This window comes from Vipera ursinii (genome assembly GCF_947247035.1).
Source record: "Vipera ursinii genome assembly, chromosome: 15".
Lineage (NCBI taxonomy): Eukaryota > Metazoa > Chordata > Lepidosauria > Squamata > Viperidae > Vipera > Vipera ursinii.
The window spans coordinates 2,833,868-2,850,576 of NC_139528.1; the positions used below are offsets into that span (position 1 = coordinate 2,833,868).

The following is a 16,709-nucleotide window of genomic DNA, read 5'->3' on the forward strand; positions in this document are numbered from 1 at the left end:
GTGCTCACATTCCACCTCGTAGATTTTCGTTTGTATAGGCTGTGTGTGTGTGTGTGTGTGTGTGTGTGTGTGTGTGTTTAAATAACTATCTGGGCATGAATAAATGATAGTGCGGTTCTTCAGCCAACCTTAATGTATCTCGACTTATACAGTTTCCCCCAGACGTTTTTATGCCGTCTTAGCGGCTAGCAAAAAATGCAGGCAGGGAAGCCAAAAAAAAAAAAAAAATCAAGTTTCAATTTCCATTTTTAAAACTACAGGCCGTCCTTAACTTACAGCGGTTGGTTTAGTGTTCGTTTGAAGTTACGACGCCATTGGAAAAAAAGGGACTTAGGAGCGTTTTTCACACCTGTGGCCGTCACAGCACACCCCCACCCCACGGTCGCGTGATCAGGATTTGCACCCGTGGCAACTGACTCGCATTTACGACGGCGGCCGCAACCCAGGATCACCCGATCCCCTTTTGCGACCGTCTGACAAGCATAGTCGACGGAGAAGCCCGGCTCGCATCACATCTGTCTTATTAATTGAACAACCGCCAAAGTCAGTTAGCAACTTAGCAAAAGAACAGACATTTTGGGGGGCCTGTCTGTGGCCGTAAAGTCAAGGAAGAGCTGCATGGCGTTTCCCTCCATTTAGTAAAACATGACGCAGAATATTTCTCTCTCTCCCCCCCCCGTGCCCCCCCTTTGGCTTGGTTCCTTCCTGCCCTCCCTTCTTCCCTGCCATTAATTACAAAGGGACGTGCCTCAACGCATCTGGAGTGATGAAACCGTAGGGAACTATTAGCCGTGATTGCGTTAACCGTTCCTGCAAGAAGCAGCTTGAAGGTTGTCTCCCAGCCTCAGCCCTTCGCCGGTTCTTTTGTGGCGCGGAGCGTGGCGAGCCCGGATAATGCCCTGTTGTGGCGGTGGCAAGCGATTTCAGACTTGGCGTGGTTGCGTTAATCCAGCGACACAATAGCTGGAGTGAAAAGGAGGCGTGTGGATCCATCCCTTCCCTGTGCTTCCCCAACCGGGCTCGGCAGGGCCCCCGGGGGAAATTGCGAGCTGGGAGATGTGCGTCTGGGATAATGGTTTAAATACATGCGTATTTCTAAGGGGTGGTCCTGTCGAGAGGGCCCCAGCGGTGCTCACTCTATTTCCTCTGGGCTTGAGTCCAAAGCTGCAAGTGGCGAGGAGAAGGCAGAAATAATGTTTGTGAGTTCTTTCTTGCAAGGCTGAGCAGGCCTTAGGAGAGCACCAAGGATCTCACAGTTTCTTCCTCCTCCTGCTCCTCCTCGTACTGATGACATTCCCTAGTTGGGTCATGAAACGTCTGCAAGGAAACCCCCCAAGCTCAGAGAGCACCAAGGACCCCACAGTTGTCGTCGTCCTCCTCCTCCTCGTACTGATGACGTTCCCTAGTTGGGTCATGAAACGTCTGCAAGGAAACCCCCCAAGCTCAGAGAGCACCAAGGACCCCACAGTTGTCGTCGTCGCCGTCCTCCTCCTCCTCCTAGTACTGATGACGTTCCCTAGTTGGGTCATGAAACGTCTGCAAGGAACCCCCCCCCCCAAGCTCAGAGAGCACCAAGGACCCCACAGTTGTCCTCCTCCTCCTCCTCCTAGTACTGATGACGTTCCCTAGTTGGGTCATGAAACGTCTGCAAGGAAACCCCCCAAGCTCAGAGAGCACCAAGGACCCCACATTTCACCCCTGAGCTACAAATATTCTCCTCTCCTGTTCCCTAACACTACTCTTACCATACCCCTGTTCCCATCCTAAGTTAAATGACTGAAATTCAGCTTCCCGGAGTCACGTTACCAGAACTACATGACAGAGGTCCGTATCGGAAGCGATTACTCGTTATCGGAGAACAACCTGCGTTCTGCATCTTCCCTTTAAACGTTGACCTCGATTTGGTTGAGGTTTTGTGTTTTTTGTTTTTGGAGCAGGAGGTTCCCTATCGATTTACGTGCCATTTAATTTAACATTGCAATCTTTTCTCTTTTTTTTTGTTTTTGGTTGGTGTGGCTATTCCTATTTGAGTCTGCTGGGCAAGGCATTTTTCCCAAAAGACAACAAAACACCCTGAGTGTTGGCTGTTTGGAAAGATCCCTGCCCTTCCCCGGTCGGAGCCAATTCAAATGGGGCAGTTGAACTGCCTCCAGTTGCAGCGGTTGCAAGCAAGCGCAGGTAAGTTCAGAGATTCCTGGAGTCCTAAGTCATTGGGATGCTTGCCAGCCAGCAGTGTGTATGTGTGTGTGTGTGTGTGAGAGAGAGAGAGAGGTGTACAGTTTCGTCCAGAGCCTGCCCTCCTTAGTCATATGAATCCTCTTTGAAGAGGCTGGGCCTCCAGTGTTGGAAAAACCCTTTGGAGTTTTCTTTCTCGAGGAGTTTTTCTCCCCCCCCCCACGGCTCTTCTTCTCTTGAGCAGACGGTTGGATGTTCTACTAACGCTTCGCGGAGGCGATGGGAATTTTGGAATTATGGCCGCGGCAGGTGGAAACAGGTACTCCAGGTGCTCCAGGTGATCTTTCCCACCGTGGATAAAGTTTCGTTTATAAAGTTGGACGAAAGGCCTCCGAGGTCCCTTTTCCCAGCTCTGTTTATTCTGCATTCTGTAGGTTTGGGCTATCACTTTCTAAGGCTGGCAAGTGTGTGTGTTTGTGAGAGAGAGAGGGCATGAGAGAAGGGAGAGAGAGAGAGAGAGAGAAGGGACAGAGAAAAGGGAGAAAGAGAGAAGAGAGGGGGAGAAGGGAGAGAGAAGGGAGAGAGACAGAGAAGGGAGAGAGAGGGAAAAAGAAGGGAGAGAGGAGAGAATGTAGAGGGGGTAGAGAAGGGAGAGAGGGGAGAGGGACGGAGAAGAGGGAGAGAGGGAGAGAGAAGGGACAGAGAAAAGGGAGAAAGAGGAGAGAGAAGAGAGGGAGAGAAGGGAGAGAGACAGAGAAGGGAGAGAGAGAGGGAAAAAGAAGGGAGAGAGGAGAGAATGTAGAGGGGGTAGAGAAGGGAGAGAGGGGAGAGGGACGGAGAAGAGGGAGAGAGGGAGAGAGAAGGGACAGAGAAAAGGGAGAAAGAGGAGAGAGAAGAGAGGGAGAGAAGGGAGAGAGACAGAGAAGGGAGAGAGGGAGAGAAGGGAGAGAGGAGAGAGAGAAGGGAGAGAGAGAGGGAAAAAGAAGGGAGAGAGGAGAGAATGTAGAGAGGGGAATGAGAAGGGGGAAAGAGAAGGGAGAGAGGGGAGAGGGAGGGAGAAAAGAGAGAGAAGGGACAGAGAAAAGGGAGAAAGAGGAGAGAGAAGAGAGGGAGAGAAGGGAGAGAGGGAGAGAAGGGAGAGAGGAGAGAGAGAAGGGAGAGAGAGAGGGAAAAAGAAGGGAGAGAGGAGAGAATGTAGAGAGGGGAATGAGAAGGGGGAAAGAGAAGGGAGAGAGGGGAGAGGGAGGGAGAAAAGAGAGAGAAGGGACAGAGAAAAGGGAGAAAGAGGAGAGAGGGAGAGAAGGGAGAGAGGGAGAGAAGGGAGAGAGGAGAGAGAGAAGGGAGAGAGAGAGGGAAAAAGAAGGGAGAGAGGAGAGAATGTAGAGAGGGGAATGAGAAGGGGGAAAGAGAAGGGAGAGGGGAGAGGGAGGGAGAAAAGAGAGAGAAGGGACAGAGAAAAGGGAGAAAGAGGGAGAGGGAGAGAGGGAGAGAAGGGAGAGAGGAGAGAGAGAAGGGAGAGAGAGAGGGAAAAAGAAGGGAGAGAGGAGAGAATGTAGAGAGGGGAATGAGAAGGGAGAGAAGGAGAGAGGAGAGGGGGAGAAGAGAGAAGGGAGAGAGGGGGAGAAAAGAGAGAAGGGAGAGAAAGGAGAAGGGAGAGAGAAGGAGAAGAAGGGAGAGAGACAGAGAAGGGAGGGAGAGACAGAGAAGGAGAGAGGAGAGAGAGAAGGGAGAGAGAGGGGAAAAAGAAGGAGAGAGGAGAGAATGTAGAGAGGGGAATGGAGAAGGGGGAAAGAGAAGGGAGGAGGAGGGGAGAGGGAGGGAGAAAAGAGAGAGAAGGGACAGAGAAAAAGGGAGAAAGAGGAGAGAGAAGAGAGGGAGAAAGAAGGGAGAGAGACAGAGAAGGGAGAGAGACAGAGAAGGGAGAGAGGAGAGAGAGAAGGGAGAGAGAGAGGGAAAAAGAAGGGAGAGAGGAGAGAATGTAGAGAGGGGAATGAGAAGGGGGAAAGAGAAGGGAGAGAGGGGAGAGGGAGGGAGAAAAGAGAGAGAAGGGACAGAGAAAAGGGAGAAAGAGGAGAGAGAAGAGAGGGAGAAAGAAGGGAGAGAGACAGAGAAGGGAGAGAGACAGAGAAGGGAGAGAGGAGAGAGAGAAGGGAGAGAGAGAGGGAAAAAGAAGGGAGAGGAGAGAATGTAGAGAGGGGAATGAGAAGGGGGAAAGAGAAGGGAGAGAGGGGAGAGGGAGGGAGAAAAGAGAGAGAAGGGACAGAGAAAAGGGAGAAAGAGGAGAGAGAAGAGAGGGAGAAAGAAGGGAGAGAGACAGAGAAGGGAGAGAGGAGAGAGAGAAGGGAGAGAGAGGGAAAAAGAAGGGAGAGAGGAGAGAATGTAGAGAGGGGAATGAGAAGGGGGAAAGAGAAGGGAGAGAGGGGAGAGGGAGGGAGAAAAGAGAGAGAAGGGACAGAGAAAAGGGAGAAAGAAGGGAGAGAGACAGAGAAGGGAGAGAGGAGAGAGAGAAGGGAGAGAGAGAGGGAAAAAGAAGGGAGAGAGAGGAGAGAATGTAGAGAGGGGGTAGAGAAGGGGGAAAGAGAGAGGGGAGAGGGAGGGAGAGAGAAGAGAGAGAGAGAGAAACTTCTTTTTGGCGTCTGTGTCCTTCCTCCCAAGTTTGTGCTTACCTCTTCATTCTTTCAGCTCCAGAGGTGAAGAATAGACTTTAAGGCAGTGCTTCTCAAAACCCCGGTAAATGTAATCCTTCTTTATATGCTGCCTTGATTCCAAAACAACTTAATTAAAATAATCGAAGACCTTTTTGATTATTTTTATAACTAACTGAAGGCAGCGAACAGACCTCATGTTCTTTCCTCCTCCTGTTTCCCACCCCCCCCAAACAACGACCCTGTGAGGTGGATGGGGCAGAGACAATGTGGCTGGCCCAAAATTTGTCCACCCGCCTGCCTTTCCTGCCTAAGGCAGGACTGGAACTCGCCGTCGCCTGGGTGGATCGGCCCAAGTCACCCAGCCCTCTTTCAGGCCCACGGCAAGAACCACAATTCAGAGTTTCCCCGTCTCTTAGCCTCGTGGTGCTTTAACCGCTAGAGCAAGATAGCCTAAATGATCTAAAATTGGGTGAGAGCGGGTTTTTCTTGGGACAAGACCCACAAACCCGTTGCCTATCACACAGCAGGGACATCTAATTCGGTTGGAAGATGGCCGGGCGTACGGAAAATCTCTTCCCAAACCCTCCCGAAATGTTTCTTACCAAGACGAAAACAGATGGAAGTTACCGGCGACGATTTGATGAAGGGACGTCACGTTCATTCCTGGATACGGTTTTTTATTAATCAAAGTATTCCTCGGTTTGCAAGCGCTCCGCGACTCTTTGGAATTGCGACGTTGCTGAAGGAAGGGGCTTATCAGCCTTGACGTTCAGTCGATAAAAGGGCTTTGGGGTAACGAAGGAAAAAAAGGAAGCACTTTTTTCACAGTTTAAAAGAGACACCCTTTTTCGCCCTGAGGGCAGAGGAGAAAGTAATCTGTAGAATCCAGCCCAGTGTGATTTGCAATCGGATTATTGAGGAAGACGCTGGGCGGCCCCGAGAATTCCACATTCTCCTATTGATATAAATAATGCTTGAAAAGGGTTAGAATGGATTTTGGTGCTGCTCAGTTTAGCATGCGGAGCAAGAGGAAGGGTGGGGGGGGGATCTAGGCCCAACTAAAATTAGTGAAGTATTTATTTATTTTTTCTTCTGTCGGGTCCTTGGTGCTCTCTGAGTGCTTTTCTTGCAGACATTGCGTGAGCCAAACATCTGGGTGCTTGCAGCTGGTGGGCGCGGCAGTCACCGTACAAACATTGAAGTCTGGTCAGCTTGCACCAGACTTGTCACAGCCTTAACGCATGATTCAAAGTGATCTAAGGGGGGGGTTTTCCCCCCCTTGTTCTGTTTCGGGGAAATGAAGTTATTTCAAGAGGTGAGGCTTCGTCGCAAAGCACTGGGGGCTTTACAGCTTTGGAGCGTACGTTTTATTTCCTCTCGTCGCCGCCGTCTCGATTCTTTGCATTTGATTTCTCATTAACCACCTCTGTATGTTTTTTTGTTTTTTTAAAAAATACCATTGGCTGGCAGAGTCAACGCCTAGATCCGACGTGGGTGTTTCTCTCCCCCCCCCCCGCCCCGTGCTGCCGAGCCCCTGGTGACTGAGATGATTCCGACGGATCGAGAACAAATAACCTGACTTGGGGTATATCAGTGATCTGTCGGAATTGGGACAGCCGGTGGTCCTTCAACTTCTCCTGCCTGGCTGAATTTAGATTCAGAGACCACGTTTGTCACATTAATCCACTTATATTCCTTCCTGGAAAGACACTCCAGGTGTGTGTGTGTGTGTGTGTGTGTGTGTGTCTGTGTGCGCATATTTTGCCAGTTAGGCTGGGTATTTATACCTGACTGGCCTGATGCCATCCCCGTGTCCAAACAGGAAGCTGGGTGCAGTGTATCTGTTTTGGCACGTTTCACACCAGGCTTTCCTTTCAGATCTTCCATCTAGACCAGGGGTCTTCCAACTGGGCCCTTTTAGGACTGGTTGACTTCAACTCCCAGAATTCCTCAGCTTGGCTGAGGAATTCTGGGAGTTGAAGTCCCACCAGTCCTAAAAGGGCCCAGTTGGAAGACTCCTGGATTCTACACCATTACAGACATAATAATAATAATAATAATAATAATAATAATAATAATAATAATAATAATAATAATAATAATAATAAAGTCCTCAACTTGGAGCCCAAAATTCATGGGGCCAAGCAAGAAATGGGTTGGGTTTGTCCCCATTTGAGGGCTTCTCTTGCCCTAGTTGTTGACTCGGCTTGCGGGAAGCTGGCAAAAGGGGAACGCGTGACTCCGGGGGCACGCCGCCAGCTTCTCTTCTGATGCCAGAACATTCGTGTCTCGACAAAGCCTCCCGTTCAGAATTAGGGAATTTCCTGGTTGACAGCTTGCCCGGTTGCTGGCAGGCTGCTAATTGGATTTGTCATCGATTGGCAGCTGTGTCTCGACCTGCAACCAGGAGAAGGATCCTCGCCATGACCTTGGCCGCATCTGGAAGTGGGTTGACCGACTTTACGGGTCGTACTTGACGACAGCGTCAAGCAGATCATAATCATCTTTTATCGATGAGCCCGTGGGCCGTATCAAGGTTTCAGAGTTCCAAACACACGTTATGCTAAAAATGCAGTAAAAAAAACAATTTAGAATGGAATTAGTTAAAATATAATTCAGGGCAAAAGAGAAATAAAATACCATTTAAACTGACATTGGGATTAAAATACATGTTTGGAACGAAATTAGAATCCAGCGCGGCAGTTTCATCCCTCCGTAGGCTTCTCGTCCTGCCTTCAGGTGCTTTGGAGAATAACTTGAGCCCCTCTTCTTTGGGGCAGCCCCTCAAATACCGGAAGACTGTTATCGTGTCTCCCCCTATTTCTTTTTTATTATTCTGATTATTATTTTAATTCCATTTATATACCGCCCTTCTCCGAAGACTCAGGGCGGCTTACAAGCTTAGCAGTAGCCTTCATTCTATGTATATGCCTGCTTATTAGGGCTTTCACACACCCCCAAGCGGCATTATTACAAAGTCAGCTTAATTGCCCCCAACAATCTGGGTCCTCATTTTACCTACCTCGGAAGGATGGGAGGCTGAGTCAACCTTGAGCCTGGTGGGACTCGAACCTGCACTAATTGCAGGCAGCTGGTGTTACTTAAGGAGGCATTAGCCCACTGCTCCACCACCATCATCTCTGAATTTTTTCCAAACTCTCAACCTCTTTTTTGTGATAACGGTGACCAAAATTGGCTGCAGTATTCCAGGTGTGGTCTGACTAGGGCTTTATAAAGCGCTTACTAATACCTCGCATGACCTCGATTCTATGCCTCTGTTTATCCAACCCAGGATTGTATTAGCCTTTTTGGCGGCTGCTGCACACGGCTGGCTCATGGGCAGGTGATCGTCCACTCGGACTCCAAAGTCCCTCTCACAGTTACTGGTTTTTGAGCCATTTCTCGCCCAGTCCGTCCTTGCGTCTTTGATTTTTTTCTCCCTAAGCGTAAGTGTTATTTCTGTACCCCGAGTGAGATTTTTCAAAATTCAGCGCCGAGCGGCTGCAGTTTTGTTTTATTTTTTCTTTATCCCCTAAAATATTGTTAGAAACGTTGCGGTAAAGGAAGAAGGGATTGTTACCCTGTTGGTTCATCACCGTGCAAATGTTCTTTGCTTAATTTTTTTTAAAAAAAATAATGGAAGCATCTTAAATATGCAACTTTTTAATAACCAAATGAAAAATGTAATCTCCTTTCCACACACACACACACACACCCCTCTTCGTTTGAACGGATAAGATCTCTTCCCTTCAAGGTGGTCCGTTTTGATTAGATATTATGCTTTCCCCCCCCCCCCCCCCCCGACACCACCCTGCTTGAATAAAACGCAGCTGTTAAAATGGCTCCCTTTTTTAAAAGGGAAAAAAAAGCAATTGCTCTTGCTGCACTCCAGCAAAAAAAAAAAAGCATTTAGACATTAAAAAGATAATTGGAGTGTAATTAAGGGGGGAGAAAAACCAGCCTTCCCAATGAACATTTTCCTTGTCACATTTTGTTGCTCAGGCACCCTTTAAAAAGCCTCTTCAAGCCTCTGTTAGCTCAGCTGCACAGAAGGGGGAAGATCCCTTTCTCCAGTCCCTTTGTGTGTGTTTGTGTTTGTGTATGTGTGTCTTTGCGTCTTTGCGTTTGTAGCCTTAAAGTGTGTCTTGGAATGAGAATAACAGAATATCTTCAAGAACAGAATAACAGAATATCTTCAAGCCTCTGTTAGCTCAGCTGCACAGAAGGGGGAAGATCCCTTTCTCCAGTCCCTTTGTGTGTGTTTGTGTTTGTGTGTCTTTGCGTCTTTGCGTTTGTAGCCTTAAAGTGTGTCTTGGAATGAGAATAACAGAATATCTTCAAGAACAGAATAACAGAATATCTTCAAGCCTCTGTTAGCTCAGCTGCACAGAAGGGGGAAGATCCCTTTCTCCAGTCCCTTTGTGTGTGTTTGTGTTTGTGTATGTGTGTCTTTGCGTCTTTGCGTTTGTAGCCTTAAAGTGTGTCTTGGAATGAGAATAACAGAATATCTTCAAGAACAGAATAACAGAATATCTTCAAGCCTCTGTTAGCTCAGCTGCAAAGTGGCACAGAGAGTCCCTTTCTCCTTTGTGTTGGTGTATGTGTGCACGTGTGTGTGTGTTTGTGTGTGTGTGTGTGTGTGTGTGTGGCATTAAAGCGAATCTCAATGCTTTCTTCTTTTAGGTGGCACTTCTGGAAAGGGATCCGAGGAGTCCTAGCTTTGTATTTTGCAGGGAACGAGTAGCGGGTGGCAACCCCAAGGTTGGGTTGTTGTTCTCATTGTTGTTGTTGTTGTGTATGTGTGCGTTTCAGGAAGCTGAACAAGCCTTCCTGTTAGGTTACAGGCCTTTTCCTTCCCTGGCACTGGAATCCGGAGGGAAAACGGGCAGTTTGGACTTTCCTTAATTCTTTAATTTGATTTTAATTTGAAAACCACTAGACTGTGTGTTGTTGTTTTTTTTAGAATCCCCATTCTAGGCCACTCACGTTTGTGAGTCTTTGCAAAAAAAAAAAGCTGTTCGTTGCAGGTTCCACGTTACAGAATGGAGGAGGGGGAAAAAAAAACCAGTGTCCCAACTTTCCATTTGAACTTGAGAGAGAAAAGAAAGAAAGAAAGAAAGAAGAAAGAAAGAAAGAAAGGAAAGAAAAAGGAAGGAAGGAAGGAAGGAAGGAAGGAAGGAAGGAAGGAAGCTTTAGATAGAAATAACCAAATTGGGTGAAAATGAATTCTGCAGTGCTCAGTAGCTCTTGGCGGAATCATAATCACTCCAGAGACTTATTGATTGTTTCCTGATTCTTATCACTATTCAAACCTCCAAGGCAGATTTTTTTTTTCCTTGAAGATTTTTGGCAAAAAAAAATAAATTAAGAAAAGTTGCTTTTTGTTAAAAACAGCCAGCTAATTCCAGACGCTTCCGTTTGCTCATTTTCCATCTGTGTCTCGAAGCGGCCAAACTAGATAGCATCTTCCGCTCAAAAAAAGAAAAAGAAAAAAGACAAAAAAATTCCTCAGGCAGGGCAGATCCAGAATAAATATTGTACATTGTTCTAAACAGAGCAGCGCCTGTTCCATAGCTCTCCGATTGGGTACAGTATAAACAAAGCTAAATTCAAAAAATTGAGTTCTTGCAATTCAAATGCCAGCCGCCCTTAGCAGGAACTGATCTTCTCCGGGACTGTATTGGCCCTTTCTTGCACGGCTGATATTATTTTTAGAATCTCGGTTTGTCAGGGAAGAGTCTTATTTCGGGCCGAGAATTGTCTTTTTCTTTGAAGACCGTGTCAAAGAATTGGTTTTATATCCGGAGAATATATGGTGAATGAAACGGCAAAGCATTGATCATGGGGAGGGGTCTACCAAAGCCCCCTTTAAGAAGCTCCTTAGCATAAAGGTCAAGGTTCCCCCGCACACGCGTGCTAGTCGTTTCCGACTCTAGGGGCCGTTGCTCATCTCCGTTTCAAAGCCGAAGAGCCAGCGCTTGTCCGAGGACGTCTCCGTGGTCATGTGGCCGGCATGACTAGATGCCAAAGGCGCACGGAACGCTGTTACCTTCCCACCGGAGCGGTCCCTATTTTCCTACTTGCATTTTTTTACGTGCTTTCGAACTGCTAGGTTGGCAGAAGCTGGGACGAGTAACAGGCGCTCACTCTGCTACGCGGCACTCGGGATTCGACCCGCCAAACTGCCGACTGTCTGATTGACAGGCTCAGCGTCCTAACCCACTGAGCCACTGCGTCCCTCTAGCATAACTGAAGCTAAAAAGCCTTTTTCATCCAGGTTGATCTCTGCCTACCTGTTGAATTGCTTAGCTTGTCTGAATTTAGCTTGAGCAGGGGGTTAGACTAGAAGACCTCCAAGGCCCCATCCAACTTGGTTATTCCGTTCTCAGCTTGTTGAATTTTTAGCCTGTCTGAATTTAGCCTGCTGAAGGCCACCGGTCTTAAAAGTTGCCGACGTTGAGAATGACCGCTCAAGGCAAAAAAAAAAAAGCGGTTTTGTTTTTATTTTACATCTGCATCAAGGGGTTTTTCCAACTGGATTTTTGATGGATTTTTTTTTCTCTTTCCCCCCCTTCTCTCTCTCTCTCTCTCTCTCTCTCTCTCTCTCTCTGGATAGACTGTTCAGTTTGACCTTGAAGAAACTCATCATGCTGAAAGAAATGGACAAGGATCTCAGCTCCGTGGTGATTGCGGTCAAGCTGCAGGTATGTCGCGCGGAGGAGCGGGGAGGTGGCGAAACACACCGGGGGCTTCGCGGCCACAGAAATGACTCGCTCTGTGTCACTTCTCCAAAGAGGGAAACGGCAATAGCGACAGGGCTTAGGGCTTATATTTATTTGTTTATTTATTTATTATATTTTTATACCAGTTCGAACTCTTTAGCGTGAAAACAGCCTAGGAATTTTTTATTTTTTTTTTTTCATTTTTTTTTCTGCCCCTGGAGCTGCCACTGTCGGTTTAGCCGCCAATCATCAGTCTGTCTACCTCGGGCTTCATCAGCTGATGATCTTAAGGGATCGGCTCTGTCTCAGGCTACCAGGCGGCAGATCTGCACCCCAAATTCCCCTCCCCTTTCCTTCCCATGCCTTCCCTCCCCCTCCCCCCGTTATTGTTGTCTGCTTGCAAGCGGGGCTGGATAGCTCCCCGCGGCTGGCTCTTGGCGGGCTCGGATCCCAGCAGCAGACCAAACGCCCCGTGCCTTTTTCAGGGTTCCAAGCGGATCTTGAGGTCCAACGAGATCCTTCTGCCCGTCAGCGGGCTCGTTGAAACGGAACTCCAGCTGACTTTCTCGTTACAGGTAAGGGCGCTTGAGCGGGATCCCGGCTGTTTGCAAAACATCCGGGTTGGGGGGGGGTCTTAAAATGCTCCAAGAAAGAAGGATACGTATAGCTCAGGGGTGAAAGGAGGGCTCCCCGAGCTGGGTGGTTTCCTTGCAGACGTTTCACGACCCAACTAGTCGGCATCGTCGGTGCTAGTAAGGATACGTGCGGCCAACTCCCCTCTCTTCCTGCGCTGATGACGTTACCTAGTTGGGAAACGAGACGTCCGCAAGAAAATAACCCAGCTCAGAGAGCACCAGGGACTCCTCCGCCAATTTCCTTCCCCAGCTAAGCGCAGAATTCCGGGAGAGGAAAGTCCCAAACCATCCCAGCGGCCCCTCTGGACCTACTTCCAGGAAACAGCCCCACTTTCCTCCCAGATCCCTTCCAGTGTCCTCTCTTCCTTTTTTTAAAAAAAATCTTTTCTTGCCCTGCCTTTCTTGCCGCAGTACCCTCACTTCCTGAAGCGGGACGCCAACAAATTGCAGATCATGTTACAGAGAAGGAAGCGGTACAAGAACCGGACTTTCCTCGGCTACAAAACCTTGGCTGTGGGCCTGATCAATATGGCCGAGGTAAGGTAGACGGGAATGTCCAGAGGGGAAATATGACCACCAACCCCCTTCCTTCCTTCCTTCCTTCCTTCCTTCATCCCTCCCTCCCTCCCTTCCTTCCTCCCTCCCTCCCTCCCTTCCATCTATCTATCTACCTCCTCCTGCCCTTCCTTCCTTCCTTCCTTCCTTCCTTCCTTCCTTCCTTCCTTCCTTCCTTCCTTCCTTCCTTCCTTCTACCTCCTCCTGCCCTCACTCCCTCCCTCCCTCCCTTCCTTCCTTCCTTCCTTCCTTCCTTCCTTCTACCTCCTCCTGCCCTCCCTCCCTCCCTTCCTCCCTTCCTTCCTTCCTTCCTTCCTTCCTTCCTTCCTTCCGCTCTTCTGCTCCTCCCTCCCTCCCTCTCTCTCTCTGTCTCCTCTCTCTTTCTCTCTCCTCTCTCTCTCACCCCTTTCTCTCCTCTCTCTCTCTCTCTCTCCTCTCTCTCATACCATTTTGCTTGACGTTTTTTGAGCTTTCGGGACACCCCCCCCCAAGCAATGTGGCGTTCCGCTTCTCCTCGGCAGGTGATGCAGCATCCGAGCGAGGGGGCCCTGGTCCTGGGACTGCACAGCAGCGTCAAAGACGTCTCTGTTCCAGTGGCTGAAATCAAAATCTACTCCCTGTCCAGCCAGCCCATTGACCACGAAGGACTCAAGTCGAAGTTATCAGGTGCGGGGGACGGTCCTCGACTTGACGGCCATTCATTTAGCGAGCGAAGCTGCAGCAGCACCCAAAGCCGTGCCTTACAATCGGTCCTCGCCCTTACAACCGTCGCAGCGCCGCTCCCCGGCCCCCCATGAGCATGTGATCAAAATTCACGTATCGAGGAGAGCCACCAAAAGCGATTGCACCACCGGGGCATGACGGCCTGTAGAGCTGCTTCTTGACGGTTGCAGGAGACCAACCCCGGCGTCCACTCGGTCGCCGGGGCTTGTCAAAACTTAATTTACTTAACTTAAATTTATTTAACTTAATTCTGCCAATCGTGGCTATATTTAGCCTCTGGCTTGGGGAAATCCTCTCTCTCTCTTTGTTTTTCCTGGACCCTTTTGCAGATGGCTACCTAGGCAGTGATGGAGTTGCTAAGGGAACGGATGTAAAATTGAGACCCGGGGCTGGATTGAATCCGATATTTGGGCTCATTTCCCAGCAGAGTGACGAACCATCAGATAGAAGCTAGGATCTGGGGTCCTTTTGGTGCTGGGGAGAGCGCAGACGGGGAGGCTGAAGTATTTTTTTTTAAAAAAAATCTGAAACGAGCTGATTTGGCCTGGGTGCTTCTCTGAATGACCCCCCCCCCCGCGGTCTCCTTTTGAGATAGCCTGCCGCCTGGGCCAAGATTCAAGGTGTTGGTAATGACTTACAAAGCCCTACATGGCATGGGTCCGGATTACCTACGGGAACACCTGCGGCCGGCGTCAACTTCCCTCCGTCCAGTGCGCTCCCACAGAGAGGGCCTCCTCAGGGTGCCTCCGATCAAAGAATGTCGATTGGTGGCCCCCAGGGGCAGGGCGTTCTCTGTGGGCGCGCCAGACCTGTGGAACCGCTTACCGGTTGAGCTCCGGCGGGATCTAAAAACTTATTTATTCGAGCAATCCAACCTGGTTTGATGGGCGACGGGTTGGGGTTTTAATATGTCTTTTAATTACTGTTTTATATTCGGGCATAATATTTAATTGTTTTTTAACTTTTGTATTTCGTTTTTATATTTATTGCCCTGTACACCGCCCTGAGTCCTTCGGGAGAAGGGCGGTATAAAAATTTAATAAATAAATAAATAAACCTGGACTGCCCTTCTTGGGATGCGAGTTGCACGAAAGCTGGGCTGATGACCTGGATTGCTTCCTAGATCGCTCCCCGGACATTGACAACTACTCAGAGGAAGAAGAGGAGAGCTTCTCGTCCGAACAAGAAGGAAGCGACGACCCGCTGCACGGACAGGTGAGCCGGGCGTCCTTCTTGCCAGGAGGGAAACCGTGTAGAACTAAAGAGGAATTTCCTCACCGTGAGAACCATACGCAGCGTCCCAGAGTCACACAATTGCAAGCGAAGTCAATAGGAGCAGCCTGATTCGCTTAACGGCCATGTGATTCAGTTAACAGCCGCAGCGATTTGCTCAGCTGCAGCCGAAGAGGTCGCAAAATTGGAAGGGATTCTCTTCACAGCTGCCTGGCTTAGCCACGAACATTCCAACCCCAGTTTGTCCTAAGTTTGACCTGCAGACATCTCAGCCTTTAGCACTTGCCTCGTTTGAAGGAACTTTGGGGTGAGACGTTACTTGCATCCTGCAACGGCTTCTCTGTTTTTTCCTCCCCGTTAGGATTTGTTCTACGAAGACGACGATCTTAGGAAAGTGAAGAAACCCAGAAGGAAACTGACCTCAACTTCCGCAATTACTCGGGTGAGTTGTGCTGGGCCTGGCGTCCCACGTCCAACTTACGTCGGTCCTTTTAGTAATCAATAATCGTGACCTCTGATGTCCCCGAGGTGCTTTTTCAGGAGGCAACTGGACTTCCTTGTTTTTACTTCGGAGACCTTTCGCTTCTCCTCCAAGAAGCTGCTTCAGCTCTGACTGGGACGGTGGGGAAGGGAAGGATTTATACTCCTTTCAGACAGCTGGTCATTTGCATCCTTTCAGAGGGTCGTTGAGGCCACTTGGAGGTTTACCCGTGTCCTCAGGGTCACCTGAGTGGGGCAAATGGGTGTGGAACATAATCCTTTCAGCAGCTCCAAGAAGGCTCCACCCCCATTTGCACCGCTCAGGTGATCCCGAGGACACAGACAAACCTCCGAGTGGCCTCAACGACTCTCTAAAAGGATGCAAATGACCAAGCGGTCTGCAAGGAGTATAAATCCTTCCCATCCAGGAAGCTTCTTCAGCTCTGACTGGGACGGTGGGGAATGGAAGGATTTATGCTCCTTGCAGACAGCTAGTCATTTGCATCCTTTCAGAGGGTCGTTGAGGCCACTTGGAGGTTTACCTGTGTCCTCAGGGTCACCTGAGTGGGGCAAATGGGTGTGGAACACAATCCTTTCAGCAGCTCCAAGAAGGCTCCAGCCCCATTTGCAACCACTCGGGACACAGACAAACCTCCGAGTGGCCTCAATGACTCTTTAAAAGGATGCAAATGACCAGCGGTCTGCAAGGAGTATAAATCCTTCCCATCCAGGAAGCTTCTTCAGCTCCGACTGGATGGTGGAGAGCGGAAGGATTTATATTCCTTGCAGACCGCCAGTCATTTGCCTTCTTTTGGAGAGGCCCCTTCCAGCTCTATTCTATTCTAGCAAAAATTCGGCTAGACAGGAATGCTAAGTTCTGTACAAATGATTTTCGCCGGCTTTGGTGTATCCCAAATCCTTGGCTTCGCTCTTCACCCTTTGCAGGGAAAAAAAAAAAGCATCGGCTACGTGCATTGCAAAGCTTTGGCTTATCTTGGCCTTCGCCACCCGATTGAGCCTTCTTCCTAACAAGCAAACATCCCCTCTTTTTCACAGCAGCCAAATATTAAGCAGAAGTTTGTGGCTTTATTGAAGCGGTTCAAAGTCTCGGATGAGGTAAGTGCAGCGAGATTTATTGGGCGAGATTGCTGCCTGTGGGATATTTCTGTTGAACCCGGGTTTCTAGGATCCCTACGGAGTGCTGCTGATCCCCTTCGGGCTCTGGGGGTGGAGAGGGGGAAAAAAAACATGACAGGTTTAGTTCTTCATATCTTCCCTCCCTCCTTCTCTCTTTCTCTTCCCCTCTTTCCCCCCTCCCTCCCTCTTTCTCCTTCCTTCCTTTCCTTCCTTCCACCCTTCCTCCCTCTAATCTTCCTTCCTTCCTTCCTTCCTTCCTTCCTTCCTTCCTTCCTTCCTTCCTTCCTTCCTTCCTTCCTTCCTTCCCGCAACGATTAGCTTAATAATCACATCAAAAAAGTCAAATTAGGTGCAACTCCCTCCACAATGGCCTTGCTTAGTATCGGAAATTCTGGTCCTTC

General features: G+C 49.1%; 1 protein-coding gene across 6 annotated transcripts in view; it reads left to right on the forward strand.

The window, feature by feature from the left end:
* PACS1 (phosphofurin acidic cluster sorting protein 1) overlaps window positions 1–16,709 on the forward strand; it is a 37,561-nt gene that overhangs the window by 7,632 nt on the left and 13,220 nt on the right. For 2 of the 6 annotated variants that reach the window (XM_083374364.1, XM_083374366.1), the window contains exons 2-8: window positions 11,440–11,527; window positions 12,031–12,120; window positions 12,592–12,717; window positions 13,257–13,401; window positions 14,582–14,673; window positions 15,053–15,133; window positions 16,228–16,287. In XM_083374364.1, coding sequence (XP_083230490.1) covers window positions 11,440–11,527; window positions 12,031–12,120; window positions 12,592–12,717; window positions 13,257–13,401; window positions 14,582–14,673; window positions 15,053–15,133; window positions 16,228–16,287 — 682 coding nt within the window. Of the gene's footprint in view, window positions 1–1,916; window positions 2,513–9,232; window positions 10,715–11,439; window positions 11,528–12,030; window positions 12,121–12,591; window positions 12,718–13,256; window positions 13,402–14,581; window positions 14,674–15,052; window positions 15,134–16,227; window positions 16,288–16,709 lie in introns of those variants that run through there. The other 4 variants (XM_083374367.1, XM_083374368.1, XM_083374369.1 and 1 more) reach the window with 4 other exon arrangements.